This window comes from Panthera leo, chromosome C2, assembly GCF_018350215.1.
Source record: "Panthera leo isolate Ple1 chromosome C2, P.leo_Ple1_pat1.1, whole genome shotgun sequence".
Classification (NCBI taxonomy): Eukaryota; Metazoa; Chordata; class Mammalia; order Carnivora; family Felidae; genus Panthera; species Panthera leo.
In genome coordinates, this window is record NC_056687.1 from 31,844,355 (window position 1) to 31,860,340 (window position 15,986).

The window sequence follows — 15,986 nt, forward strand, 5'->3', positions numbered from 1 at the left end:
CTGCCCCTCCCCTGCTCATGCTCTGTCTCTCTCTGTCTCTCAAAAATAAATAAACGTTAAAAAAATTTAAAAAAAATTTTCACTAGCATAACGAACCCATACACCTTTGCTTAATTAAGGTAGTAACTCTATCTTTGAGTAACATTTGATAAAGCAAGAATGTTGCCATCTTGCTCTGGTAACTGCAGGAACAAAACTGCAATCGTCCTCACAAAGAAGTACAACATATTAACTTTCATGGCACGTAATATGAACTCTCATGCTCGTCCAAAGCTCCCAAGAAGCCACCCACAACAGGCAATAAAGTGAGTGAAATTTATGTTTATTGCTGTCAAAGCTGTTCTTTCATATGCCTTGTGAGCTTGTCTGATCTTGACCTAAAAGAAAAGGCAAAATCAAAACAAAACAACACAGTCCTGAAAGAACAGGTAGGGAGGTGTGATGCCCTGGGAAGGTAAATCCCTAAATTGTTCTCATAGACTTGTGGGCTTTTCATCATTTCACATTCTGATTTGAAATGTGCACTCAGTGTGGACACCTGCTACATAGTTTTTGTTTGCATGTATAGTGTTCTGCTTTGCAAAATGTGGAGCCAAATATTCACAGAGAAGAACCGTTCATGGACATTGTAGGTAAATGGTACTGGAGAAATAGCTTTGAAAAATCCTTTATGGAATGACTGCATTATACCACTATCTGGAAGGCATTTTTTCTCCCACAAGTTCCTGTCTATTTTCTTCAACATGTCTCAAAAATATTTTTTCTCCTTAAAACAAACAAACAAAAACTACCCCTTACATTACTTGCTATGAGCTAAGTTTTGAATCAAATCATGTTAAATATATAAAAGAATAAAGCATCAATTAAAAATATATTAGTATTGTTATTCAGCATTTCATTGGTTCTAAAACGTGAGACTTCAGCACCAGTTGCTGGAGGCAAAAACCAAAGTGGATCAAACGGGAAACGGGGGGTCATTTTAAGTTACCTTAGCATATCGGATCTGCAGCACTCCTGTCTCCAGCTGTTTGATTCGAGAATCTTGGGTTGAAACAAGGACTCCATCCTTTCTCCAAAGAATCGTGGGTGCTGGACTGCCTGTGGCCACACAGCTGAGCACTAAAGTACCATCCACGGCCACAGTCTGATTCACAGGACCTTGTCGAATGACCGGGGGAGGCCGGTCTGCAATCACTGCCAGAAGAAACAGGAAATAGATTTCTACAACTGGAAGCAATCTTCTAATCATCCAAGCAACAGCAATTGCTCTAGGCTTTGAAACAAACTAATTAAACAAGTAATTAAAGTAGGAGCCATGCATTATTCAGAATGCATTTATATGATGCTTTGGTTCAGGACATAAAAATGAGATACAATACACTCCTTTCCAATGACCCACAACTGCCTGAGCATGCTACTCTGTCAAGGGGCCTCTTTCACTTAAGAGTCTGAGGAGGAAATAAGAATTGTGGATGGCAAAGTATATGCATAGTGGTGAAAAGTGGAATGCTGTACTTTTTAAACATTAAAATATGTAAAAATAAAACACAACAAATAACCACCTACCCCAAGGAAACTAATGAGACAATATTTTCATAAATGAACTAAAGTCAGCTCACTATCTGATAACTGTTTTGTGCCCAACGTAAAAAAATTATGGCATCATACCAGCATGTCTGACAATTTTGGATTCAAATAAGTGCTTTAGACTTTCATGACTTACAAGTCAATATGCTTGAGCTCTACCTTGGAATTCTATTAACAGAATACATGGGTAAAAATTTCCTAAACCTAATGAATACATAAAAAACTGAAAAAGTGCCCAAAATCCATTGTTAGTAGGCTAATCCAAAAATATAACTCAAGCCAATCCCCTAACCTAAAAATACCGTACTTTCATCCTGGAACTACCAGGGCCTGAAAAACACTTTGGCAAATTCTATCACCTTAGTAGTTTTAATGTACTATGGAAGGAAACAATGGAAGGCATTTTCATAGTAAAAAAAAAAAAAATGTTCTTCTTATTATATGAAAAACTAAAAACTTTATCTCAGGTAAGAAAGCCATTATTTAGGGGAAAAATCAGAAACAACTGCAGACTAACTAGAATAGCTTGCATTAGAGAGATGTTCTCAGTTCTCATCCCCTGATTAGTCAATTCAGGTGAAACTCTATAGATGCTGTTTTTCATTATGAAACCTAAAAACTAGGTCTAAGAAATTTTTGTCATTAACAAGCTATAAATTCTGAATATTAGCTAAACATTTTTAAGTCACAAATATATAAAAGACAGTTTTAAGAAGTCTCCTGATTAAAAGAAACTGGTTGCCAGAGTAACCAAATTTTGCATGCAAGAATTTGCCAAGCTGGATGCGTCATGTTCAAAGTTCTATGCACCAAAGAGTTTCACAAGCTGGAGCCACACTTCACTTTGTTCTTCATTTACCATGCAATAATTATTAGTTTTATGCATTCAATTTAAGCAAAAACAAGAAAGCAAGAGAGTGAAATCAGCGACTGCCTTTTCACTCCACCCTTCTGATTCTCTACCATACTTGATTACTGGTATGAAATTTGCTAATATCAGGGAGGCGTGTTCGCAGGCTGGAGTTTGTAACCTGGCAGGAGTGTTTCAGGGACTCCACAGACGAAAAATGTAAGTCAGTTAATTCCTTTGTTCAGAACTGTTTCATCTTTGCAACATTTTCTGCTGAGATTGGCTAAAATCAAATTAGAGGCCCCTCCTGATAAGTATGAAAAAAGAATGAAAGTGTTTTATTGCATTGGGTTTCATAAGATTCTACCACCTGTGTTCCCTTGATTGTAAGAATGAATGAATATTTATTTCTAGACATTAATTAAATTAGTAGCAGTGTTTCTTTATTACTGATTATAATTAAGTCCAGTAATGGAGTGGCTTACATTTGGTAGTCTTGTTATATTTAGAAATAATCCAATATCTGGGGGGTTATTCAGTTTCCTGTATCTTTATAGCTCTTCAATGTTTGTATCATTTTTAGCATCATTCATACCTCCCATCCTATCCCAACCCAGTCTAATGATGCTGTTTCTCTGTTATTTATTTCTTCCTGGTTTATACTGGGTAGTTTACAAAAATAAGGCAAGAGAAGAGGAGTGTAGTTAATTATCAGCTCCATCTGTCATGTGTCTTTGGGCAGCTTCCTTAAATTCTCTAAGCCTCCGTTTTTGTTTGTTTGTTTGTTTGATCTGTGGAAGATAGTAACATTCTAGCCAGCTCAGGGGATTGCTATGAAGATTTAAACGGAATAACAGATATGAAGAAGCTTTGCTAACTGCAAAAAGCTAGAGACATATATGGATTATGATACTGCCATTTGCCCTTTTCTGTAAAAACCTGATAGATAGGTAAATCAGAGCTGAAGGAGTTCATTAAAGCAATTTCACATTTTTAGGTAGAAAAGATGAAATACTCTGTGTTGTCACAGAGTAGAATAAAATATTGATGACATCTATGTTTCATTTCATTTCATCTATCACTTATGTAAACATAAATTTATGCAAACTAAAGAGTGTAGTCCATTTCTTTAAAAAAATATTTATTTATTTTGAGAGGGAGAGAGAGAGTGGAGAGGAGCAAAAAGAGAAGGGGACAGAGAATCCCAAGGAGGCTACCTGCTGTTGGTGAGGAGCCCAACTGGGGCTCCATGTCACAAAACATTAGATCATGACCTGAGCAGAAATCAAGAGTCAGACACCTAACAGACTGGGCCACCCAGGTGCGCCCCTGCAGTGAGGTCCACTTCTGAGTCAAACCTCAAATTAAGGCTCTAATATTTTACACTGGTATTATTAGAATGAATTATCATTATTAAAATGAATTTTAAGGAGTAAATAGATGCATCTTAGAGGAAGATGTAGCCCTAAAATGAGAATGTTCCGTAACCGTGCTATCCAACACAAAAGCCAACAGCATCCATGGATCCCGATCATCTGAGTGCAACTAGAGTACATGAGGAACTAAACGTGTAATTTTAGTTAGCTTTAAGTAATTGAAACTCCAATTTAAATAATCTCATGTGGCGGCTGGCTACCATACTGAACAGTACAAACTTTTGTTTTAAGTCTCAGTTCTGCTACTTAGTATCTGTATGATCGGGGCCTACCTTTTCACCAGTCTCTGCCTCCATTCCCTGATCTGTAAAATGACATGTTGTCAGATTTGAAATTGATATGCAAAATGATGGTAGCATTCGTGCCTGGCACAAAGGAAGCACTGAATAACTGTAACTTATTATTAATGAGCATCAGTATGGTGGTGATCGTGGTGAGAATACTGCTGGTATAGGCAGTGTCACCGGTGGTATAGCCCTGTTCCAGCAGAGTTTATCAAAGCTATCTTTTCCACACATTCATGAAAAATATAAAGGTCCTAAAAAAACGAGACTATGTCATCAGAAGAACGATTTGGTTACTTCAAAAGCAATGATCATAAAGACTATGTTAATACATGTAAATACATTTATAAAATAATTTTAAGGGAACAAATTACAAAAATGGTTTTTCTATTGACTGGTTTGAGTATGCAAAGTTAATATTTACATACCAACAAACATTGGTTTGCAAACATATCTTGCAATTACTTACGAATTAGGGAACTGAAACTGACAGTACAAGTCACTTGTCCACATCAAATAGTAATTGTCAGGTATCTCTTTTTTGAATAAAAGTGAACCCTCGTTTCTCTGCATACCAGTAACTTTTGAAAGATGAATGCAAGTGATTTTTTTTTAATTTTATACATCATTTGGAAGCCATTAACTAATTTTCTTGCATTCTACCAATCAAGGAAAGAAACATTTTCGATTAAATAGGTGATATGGATTTCTATGTTCCTGAGTCAAATGCCATTTGGGGCAGAGGCCACAGCTATAGAGAAGCAGCATTTTAAAGACAGCTGCTGGTCCACCAAATTCTGTGCCTCCTGTTTTACTCTGCCTTTGTCTTTGTTCTTTTTGCAAACAATAAAGATCAAGAAGCTACATTCAAATAGCATCCAGAAAGTATTCTGCCTACTAGCTCTCCTCTTGATTTGATTTATGCAAATACTGATGTTGCCAGCACTCACAATAGTAATAGTTTACCTGTGAAGAACGAGTCCATACTTGTTGTGTGTGCAATATCAGTGAATTCCAAAATAAAGAAAACAAAACTAAAAATACAGTACCACCACAAAGCGCACACAAAGCCACCTTAAATCTTCCCCGAGAATGTAAAACGAATTAGTATATTTAGTGTTAGGTTTTTGTTTTGTGTTAGTTTAGCAAAAATTGCTAGCCTTGATCTATTTTCATAAATGTAGCAATTTATGATAATGTCATGTCAGATGGCATGTAGAAAGCTTTGCTTTCAATTATCGATGAGAATAGTAACAAATACTTGAAAGTATCTTACCATAGGTTTCTCTGGCCATTTTTCATGTACACCTGTATATACAAGTTGCTTCTACACATAAAGTTGAAATATTAAATTTTTGTGCAATTCTGCATTGTACTTCTACATACCGATTATATTGATCATTATCAAATTCATTACCACCTTCATAACCATCATCTAATAGCTTTAATGTATGTAAGAAACCATACATTTTAGGTCATTCTAACTCACTGGAGCCAGTACGTATATACTATGCATCACAGACAGGGGTAAGAGTTGGGGCTTTGGAATGACATAATCATAACCTTGAATTCTGACTTAACCAAGAGTTAGCTGTTCATTCTATCCATGTTTCATCCATTCATTCAAAAATTATGTATTGTGTATGTATTATGTGCCAGACTTTGGTAGTATGATACTGAGTATATATTTATTGGACAGACAGGGTCCTGCTCTCATAGAACTTAATTTCTAATGAAGAATACAAAAAAATAAATATAGAACGCAGGAAGGTATGTAATCTTTGTATAGATGACAGGGTGAAGAATGCTCATGTTTGAGGAGTTAGGGAATGCTTCTTGAAGTAAGTGAAATTTCAAGCCAGTAGAAACAACATATGCAGAAGTCTTCAGATAAAAGAAATACATAGGAAACACAATAAAATGAGGGCAGGTGAGCAGATACAGTATTCACAGCTGAGGCTGCAGATAAATTGTAAAGCATATGAACTAATATAAACTTTATCCTGAGAGTACTAAGAAACAAATTAATCAGATTAATGTGTTAAAAATATCCTCCAGAATTTTTTTTTTAATTTCAAAATGCTATCTTTAAAATCTTAGCTAACATTACACTTACTTCTCCTCTGAGGTTAGGATCAAGAAAAATATTTCCACTATCACCAATTCTATTCATTATACTGTAGAGCACAGACAATGCAGGACAAGTAAGAGAAATAGAAAGCATAAGTATTGGAAAGAAGAAGTAAACCTGTTTCATTTGCAGTTGACACAGTTTGGTTCATAGAAATTTCAAAATAAGCTACATATAAACTATTATATATGAGTGTATTTAGAAAGTTGCTGGATACAGGGTTAACATACAAAGAATCAATTGCACATCTTGCCTCAAACAATACAATAATGAAAGTTATATGCATATATATATGCAGTCACATCAAAAATCATCAAATATCCTAGGTATAAGTCTGTCAAAATATAGGGAAGATCTATACCCTGAAAAGCGTAAAACACTATTGAGAGAATTAAAGATTTAACTAAATTGCGACATATATATGTGGAATTTATACCATTTCCCTAAATTAGAAGACTAAGATTGTTAAGATGTTAATTTTTCTTAAACTGTTCAGTAATTTAAGTGAAATCAAAATTAAAATCTCACATTTGTTGTTTTTGTTTACGGTGTGTGTGCGTGTGTGTGTGTGTGTGTGTGTGTGTAAAAATTGACAATTTTAAAATTTATAAGAAGATGCAGAGAACCTCTAGTAGCCAACCCAAAACAAAACAAAACAAAACAAAAAGTAGGACACTTACATTACCCATTTATAAGACTTACTATAAAGCTAAAATAATTAAGACCATACATACTGGCATAATATAAACAGAATATAATAGAGAGAATAAAAGCAGGCCCATACACTTATGTTCATCTGAATTATGATTAAAATGTAATTCAGTGAGGAAAACACTGAGTTTTCCATAAATGATGCTGGAACAATTAGTATCCACATGGGGGGAAAGGAATTTTGACCCTTGTTTTATACCACATGCAAAAAAAATAAGAATAAAAATGGATTAAGAACTCCAATCTTAGAAGTATAGACAATAAAACTTCTAAAAAGAGACATAGGAGAATGAATGTGTACATGACCTCGAGGTAGAATAGAAAATTAAAAGCACCAACTAAAAAAGAAAAATAATACATTGGTCCTAATTAAAATTGGTTATTTAAGCCTTAAAATCATTAGGGAAATTACTAAAACTAAGTATTTATAACACATATTTGATAAGAGCTTATATCTGGAATATATGAGAAAATGAAAAAAAATAGGTATATTCATCTGCCAAAAGGCAAACCAAGATAATTGAGTGCAAATGCCCATCTACAGACTTGTACAGGGATATTTAGCTTTATTAACTAATAAAAGCCCTAAACTGAAAGCAATCCATCAATAGAGGAGTACACAAATTGTGAGCTATTTATATAATAGAATACTATACAGCAATAAAAGAATATTATATCTATGTATATATGTATATTTATATTTATATTATAAATATGTATATATTTAGGTATATATGTATATACACAGATGTGTATATATATATGTATATATTTATCTGTATACAATTTTTTCTTTTTTCTCAAATTATTACTAGTCTCCATCTTACAGTGTGAGGATTTTCTCCATCAAGGTGTCTTCAAAATGTACTTGGCATTAATTGATCAGGTTTAAGGGAATTGAAAAACAGGACAAAATCAAATTATTGAAGAAAACTTGTTCATTATAATGAATTGTGTGTTGGACTTACCAGCAATTCATTTTATCTCCTTAATTTAGAGGGGAAAAGACGATATTTTACACTAAGAGATTTAAAAATAACTTTATTTTCTAAAACAAGGAAACATTCCTATGCACAGCTATTCACTATAAACTTCTTGTTTAATTGTTATGCTTTTATGGACATGACTTGGTGCTAGAAATTTATAGTATATGCCAAGTTAAAATAAGAATAATTTTAGGGGCACCTGGGTGGCTCAGTTGGTTGGGTGACCGGGCTTCGGGTCAGGTCATGATCTCACAGTTTGTGGGTTCAAACCCCGTATCGGGCTCTGTGCTGACAGCTCAGAGCCTGGAGCCTATTTCAGATTCTGTGTCTCCCCCTCTCTCAACCCCTCCCCTGCTCACTCTCTGTGTCTCTCTGTCTCTCAATAACAAATAAATGTTGAAAAAATAATAAAAAAAAGAATAATTTTAGACTTCGTCATTGTATTGACATCCTTTTTAGCTTCACACCAAAAGTGCCATCAGAAAGAATATACAGTAGAAAATAAACACATTTACTGGCACACTTTTTAGATCATAAACCAAACTTTAATATTTTAAAATAAAATACTCTACTTTACCATCAGTTACTTCCAAATATGCTTTTGTGATGATACTTCCAGCAACATTTAAAGTCTGGCAGATATAATAACCAACATCAGATCGCTGGACGTTAGTGATAGTGAGATCACCAGTCTGGGAGACTGAAAAACGGCTGGTTGACTGTGGTGGCTGATATGAGAAAAGCAGATTCTAGAACCCAGTATTTGGGAGGAAAGAATAACAATAGGTTAATTGCCAGGTTCTAATATTTTGGCATATATACATAAATATTTATAAACAGGTATATAAATGCATACACATACACATGCATACCACACAATATATACACAAATGAGCTAAATATTCTTTAATCACATACCGACATATGTAGATGTACACACATATATAGACACCAAGTTTAATGACCTAGCCTTAAATAGGATCATTTTAAAATTTAAATAAATTCAAAATGTTGATAGGTGCTTTTATAATGATCAATTTCAAATAATACTAAATATAAAAGTAGTAGGTATCAACAGAGCTAAAACTTTTACATGTTAATCAAAACAAAGTCAGGGGCGCCTGGGTGGCTCAGTCGGTTAAGCAGCCGACTTCAGCTCAGGTCATGATCTCGCGGTCCGTGAGTTCGAGCCCCGCGTCGGGCTCTGGGCTGATGGCTCAGAGCCTGGAGCCTGCTTCTGATTCTGTGTCTCCCTCTCTCTCTGCCCCTCCCCCGTTCATGCTCTGTCTCTCTCTGTCTCAAAAATAAATAAAACGTTAAAAAAAATTAAAAAAAAAAACAAAGTCAGAGCTTTGCTTTATATATGTATGACTATTAGGACTATAAACAATAAATCCTTTAATATACAAACAAAATTAAAATTTAAGCACATTCTGACAAATTAAGTTCAAAGAAACTTTTTTGGCACCAGAAAAAGTATCTCTGTTATCTGTCCATTATAAAAGTTCAGTAACTTTTATCAAACTGTAAATAGTTTCTTACTTCTCCTCTTAGATATCCATTATGGATCATTTTGAAATTCAAATATTAAATTTAAGAATTCATAATGGAGTTTTATTTCTGTAGAAATTCATCTTATATACAAAGTCAACACAAGATGTGATATTATTTTATGGTACGAATTTCTCCCTATGAATCTCAAAGTTTGTTCCCTGTTAGAGAGAGTATATATATTTCATGGGAAATTAACACTTCATGAAATAAAGTCCAGATTTCTTCTAACCAAATAAAGTTGTTCCTTTTTACAAGTTTAATTGCCTTGGACAGCTCAATCAGTTAAGTGTCTGACTCATGATTTCAGCTCAGGTCATGATCTCTCCTTTCCATGAGATTGAGCCCTGCGTGGGGCTCTGCACTGATGGTGTGAGGCTTGCTTGGAATTCTCTCTCCCTCTCTCTCTGCTCTTCCCCCACTCATGCACACCCCCCCCCCCGCCCCCGCCATCTCAAAATAAATAAACATGAAAAAAATTAAATGAATAAAAGTTTCACTGCCTCTTAAAATATATAATTTTATAAAGGCTTATGTACTATTTCATGAATATATGTCCAGTGACAAAATTTTAGGAAAAAGTAAGTTGTATTTTTTTATTTTAATTTTTTTTAGCAAGTTGTATCATTAAACTAAACCAAACCAAGTCAAAATCATTTCAAAATTTGATAGAGTTTACATAACTTAATGAATAATTTATTTAAATAACTAAATGAGTCATTAGAATTCTACTCTGTTAAGAAGAAGTTCTAGTGGATTTACTATATAGATTTTCTTATATAATATGCTTTCAATTCTTTCTGCTCTACAAAATTTTTTTTTTTTTTGATGTAATTTGCTATCAGCAAAGTTGTTCTTCGAGGCCAAATGGAATGTGTTAGAAACAACAAAAGGTACTGTAACTCAAATGATGGGTCTATATACCATAATCAACTTAATATTTGCCTACCAAAGTGAAAACAAAAGCGAACTTGTTACATTGCCTATGAAAGATTAGTGAGTGCAGTCAGTAAACTACCTATATGTTACTTCATATGAACACAATAGAAGCAAGACCATGAAACAACTCACCCAAGATTGAGTTAAGCAAAAAGAAGCTAGGAATAACTGTATTAAAAAATGAATGAGAATCTTTTTTATAAGTATCAGAAACAAGCAATGGCAAATGCTTATTTTGTTGAAGAAGGCAAGTCAATAAGAGATAAGAAAAAGAAGACTTAGGTTTAAAAGCTATTTTAAAGTTTCCTATTATTTTTAATGTGAAATTATTTCAAAATTTCCTTTTTATTAAGGTGAAGCCTAATCGTGAACTTAGAATTTGTAACAGCATAGAATTTTACATTTTAGTTCAATGTATATAGAAAATTCTGGTTTATAAATGTTTAGAGAATGGGATTAGATAGCAAATCGCAATCAGATGATAGTTTTCAAAGAATTAGAATACACTGAACTGTATTTAACATGACATCTATATTAAACAGACTAACACATGGTTTGATGAATCTTTGACATGCAAAAATTGATATATATAGTTGATATTTATGTATATATGTATCTATATACACACACACATAAACATACATAAAGAAGTGAAGAAGACAGTTGAGAATCCTGTTTTCAGAGAAATTGCACTGAATAATTGCCATCTGTTTGAAATGTATGTAAATCTCTGTTAACATATAATTACAGATATCTGAATAATAGAAATGATAATTAATTAAATTACACTGAGAAAAAGTACAGGTTTTTTTTGTTTATTTTGGCTGAATTGGAAGTAAAGATAAATTATATATGATAATTACCATGCTATATATCACCCTATGTACCAAAACTAGGCAGGAAAATAGGCTTTTTTTTAATGTTTATTTATTTTTGAGAGAGAGAGGGAGACACAGCATGAGCAGGGGAAGGACAGAGAGAGAAGGAGACAGAGAACCTGAAGCAGACTCCAGGTTCTGAGCTATTAGCACAGAGCCCGACATGGGGCTCAAACCCACAAACTGTGAGATCATGACCTGAGCCAAAGTCTGACGTTTAACCGACTGAGCCACTCAGGCACCCCAGGAAAATTGCTTTTAGAATTACAACAATAAATGAATTTTTTTTTTTCTTTTCTTTCATTGTTGACGTCTTCTAGGGTATTCAGAGAATTTTCAGTTCTCTTAAAACAACAACTGTATAACTAAATAATGCTTTGGTTTTTCTTACATTTCAGGCACCCACCTTAGCTGACTGAAATATAGAACAAGGTCTTACCTGACTCCCCTCTCGTCTCCAAAAAATAGCTGGTTGAGGATTTCCAGTTGCTTCACACTGAAAAGTTACAGTTCGCCCCAAAGCAACAACCTGGTCACGGGGTTTCACAACAAAATGTGGAGGTTCTAAAGGAGATGAAACAAATTACACCAAATCAAAACATGTAGTTATTATCCTAATGGAGACAATTTGCTGATATCCCAAGTGCTGCCATTATTTTACATGATTCATTATGCACTATAACATGTACCCATTCTCATCCTTAATTTAATCGAAGTTAAAGTGTTAAGGGCATATTTATAGAAGAGAATAGAGATTTTTTGTGAAGCAGTTTTCTTTTTTTTTATTGGTTGACCTTCTAAGATTAACCTCCACATTAAAAAGAATTCTTGAGCTGCAATTTGATCCTTTACATTCAATGTATACCTGAAATGTGTACGAACGAGTATCTTTTCTCATTTAGAGCTGCTTAAAGCTGAATGGACTTTAATCATATACACAAGGACCTCCTGACGTAAGCAGGCCCTAAAATTACTTTAATTTAACTCAAAAGCTCCTGAAATGCTACCATGGAAATTATAACCACTTAGAATCTTCAGTCCAATTACTTGAATGGAAATGAATTTAAAGCAATAGTTGAGTCAAATGCCTCCTTCATTTACATAGGCAAGGGCATGTTCAAACAGAATATATATGGAAATGAGGGCAAATTTGAAACATCTGCTCATCCTGACATTATAAATACTGCCAGCTTTGTCCAAACTGTTTGATTTATACAGACTTTAAATGGCCACTTCATCCAGCAGTAAATAGAGTGTCAGAAAATTGTGTCAGTTACATTGAGAGCAACGGCAGCTGAAAATACTAGGTGTGCTGATGGAGTCACTTCTGGGGGGAGAGAAAAAAGCTGTTTTGGGGGCCGTGCTTTATGCTTAGAAAAATACGCACTGAATGTAAGTCTTTTTACCTACTGTTTACACTTTTCAAATTCATTTCTTATCAGCTGTCTGAAACACCTAATTATTCTCCTCTCTTGTCTCAGTTCAAATTGAAGTGAACATTTCAAGCCAGACATTTAACAGTTTATACAGGATAGGGTTCTTCTAATCCACTTTTTAAGACTGTTCCATTTTTTTAAACCTCTTCTTTAAAGGTACTTTTAGTTACTTATATCAGTCACTTAGGATAATGCCTTCAAGTGAAAATGAATTGAAAATTATATTCAGATTATGTCCACAAATGCTACACTGCTTACAAGAACATGACTTCTTTGTTAATGAAGTCAAGGATTTGAAAAAGGTAATTTTCTCTCCATAAATACATTCTAGGCGATTGCATCTAAGACATATAAACAAATGTTTATAATATATATTATATATAAATTTGTAAATCTCTCATTTGAAGTAAAAACCTCTTTTTTTTTTTTAAGAGAGATATATAACAGAACTTGCTGAAGATTGCATGGTGGCAAAACTTAAGAAAGCAATTAGATCTCCTAACTTCTAGATTAGTGTGATTTCTTCCATACTCCCTTTTTATTTTTAATTGAGGTTTAGTAGAAATTATACCATTTAACTAGAAAATTATAGGAGACCAGAAAAATCAGGTCAAATGCCTTCAAATGTCCTATAACTTATAGGGAAGAAAATACAAAGTTAGGAGATACAGTTTAGGTTCAATTTGGTAACACTGAAGTTCTACCTTATAATTTTTTTTAACTCTGATTGTAATTGAGTGGTTTACTCATGAATTTAGCAAACACTATCATTATCCAGGTATAATAACAGACATGTGTATCATTTCTTGGGGATTGTCCTCCATACATATCCATACAGGAGCATTTGATTCCTTAGTTAAGGGCTGCAATAATTGAGGTAGAAATCAGATCAAAAAATTCAAAGGATTGACTAGATAATAAACTAAATCCAGAAGAGAGTTTGGTTTATTTCAATAAAAGAAAAAAATGATTAATTAAATGAGTGGGAGAATATGACTTTCCAATATGTAGGGAATTTGAGTAGGAAAATATAAATGTTCAAACCACTCAGAGAAGTATAAACTTCGGGTGGTCTCTTTCCTAAATCTCAGAAGCATGTCTAATAACGTGTGCCAGAACCCATGTTTCTTTTATAAAATGCCAGCTCTCCTCAAACCTCAAAGACTTATTTGGGAACCAGGGATACAAACCCTTATGCTAACTACATTTATCCTGCAGCCATCCTTCCACACAGGATATCTGCCTGGAAATGAATTTACTATATTTTGCAGGCACATTCTCGAGCCAACATCAACAGTGACATCAGCCCCAAGATATGTCCTAGAAATATAACTTTAAAAAATCCTTTTCTACATGTATGTTGAATCTGAGATGTAATTATATCTCCATGAAAAATTTAAATGGATTACATACGCCTCTATCTATCAATCTATCTATCATCATCACCTATCTATTTAGACTGAGAAGGCCATTCATCGCATCCATCTACTTGAAGTTTATGATGGAATGCTGGAATATTTTTCAAAGGCTACATTCTAACTTGTTATAATTAAAACTACAGAACCATGTTACTAATGTCATATATGGTCAGTATTGGAAATTTAGAAAATCAAACAAGCAAAGAAAAAAAGAAAACTACCCATAATTCAACCATGCAAAGTGGACCATAGTGTTTTAAAATATTCTTCTAAAATATCACTTCAATAACTCTTTAATAATCCATATACAAATTTACCTTAAATTATTTAATCAATCTATTGCTTTTAAATTTGGATTTGTTTCTAATTTTCACTATTAAAAACAATAGTGACAATAACATCCTTCCCAATTATATTCAAGGTTATTTCAACCGACAATCCTCCTATAGGGCATTTTCCTCCCAAACCTCCCAAACACTGAACATTAACATCTTTGCCAAACTGAGAATGAAATTTCCTACCAATTTGCCTTTGTGTATTAGTGAGATTAGACATTTATGTTCACATTACCTTGTCACTGATATCCTATTTTTTGGGAATATTGTGTTCCTATGCTCATCTTTTTTATTTTTAAGAACTATTGTTAGGTGAAAATTTCATCCATTTTTCATATGTGTTGTAGATATATTTTTCCATTTTGTTGACAATTGTTCTAATCTGGTTAAGCATTTTTGTTATTCTATCAATAAAATTACATAATATAGATTACATAAGTAATAAATTATGTAAACATTCATGTCCATTTTCATCCTATACTTTTGTCTTTAGTTTTTTATGTTTAAATATTAATCCGTATACATTTTTGTATATACAGTAGCATATAGAAAGGTATTTCTTTCAAATAGCCCCTTAGTACATCACCATTATTGAACAATCCATCCTATCTGTGTTAGTATGAACACCTTTATAATATTTATGTAGCTTTTTAACTTAAAAAATAGAAAGCTTTCCTTAGGCCAAATTATTCCCTGGCATAATACTTAGCATCCTCATGTAAAACTCCAAAAATGGTTTTCCAGCATTTTTAAAGGGTGAGTGTACCTTCCCCAACATGCTGATCATGAGAGGACTTGGAAATGTAATGACTACATATATGAGGCCAAGTTTATCAGTGAGAAGTTTAATACATTTTAGAAGCATCATGCAATTATTTCTTACATAAAATGAAATGAATCTGACACAAAGAAATGGAAATGAGTGCGAACAGCCCTAAGTGCAAGGTTATTCACCAAGAGGACTCCTAATGACAATTACTGAACAATAGTTACAAAAGCTTAGATAGACAGACATGAACTTATAAACATATTTTGGACCAAACAAACACCCCACATTGTTCTCTGGGCACCTCTCTTTGTTTGTTTATCTCATGAGATATAAATTGAAACAGTACTTAACTACGATATAGTCCTATCACTTATTTTATCACGCAATTAAGGACAGAAAAAAACAAAAGAATGCAGATCACACATCATTTAACAAGACATAAGGTTAGCAACCCCATTACCTTTACTCTTTGTCACAGTTACCCATACTTCCTGCAGACTTTATTCTGTGCAGTCTGTCTTTGTGGCCAATGACAAGTGAAACATGGAGGCTGATTGGTTGAAGGACATGGAAGGGTATGGATGGAAAGGGGAAGAGAAGTTCCAGTCACAGTGACACGGTGATTAGGAGATGGCCAATAAAATGTCAACTTACCAGACCCAACTAAAACAAAAC

At 33.6% G+C, this 15,986-nt stretch overlaps 1 protein-coding gene across 4 annotated transcripts in view; it reads right to left on the reverse strand.

The window, feature by feature from the left end:
- ROBO1 (roundabout guidance receptor 1) overlaps positions 1-15,986 on the reverse strand; it is a 401,546-nt gene that overhangs the window by 72,558 nt on the left and 313,002 nt on the right. For all 4 annotated transcript variants that reach the window (XM_042955684.1, XM_042955682.1, XM_042955683.1 and 1 more), the window contains exons 7-10: positions 15,966-15,974; positions 11,793-11,917; positions 8,563-8,734; positions 989-1,194 (exon numbers count right to left, since the gene is read on the reverse strand). In XM_042955684.1, coding sequence (XP_042811618.1) covers positions 989-1,194; positions 8,563-8,734; positions 11,793-11,917; positions 15,966-15,974 — 512 coding nt within the window. The remainder of the gene's footprint in view (positions 1-988; positions 1,195-8,562; positions 8,735-11,792; positions 11,918-15,965; positions 15,975-15,986) is intronic.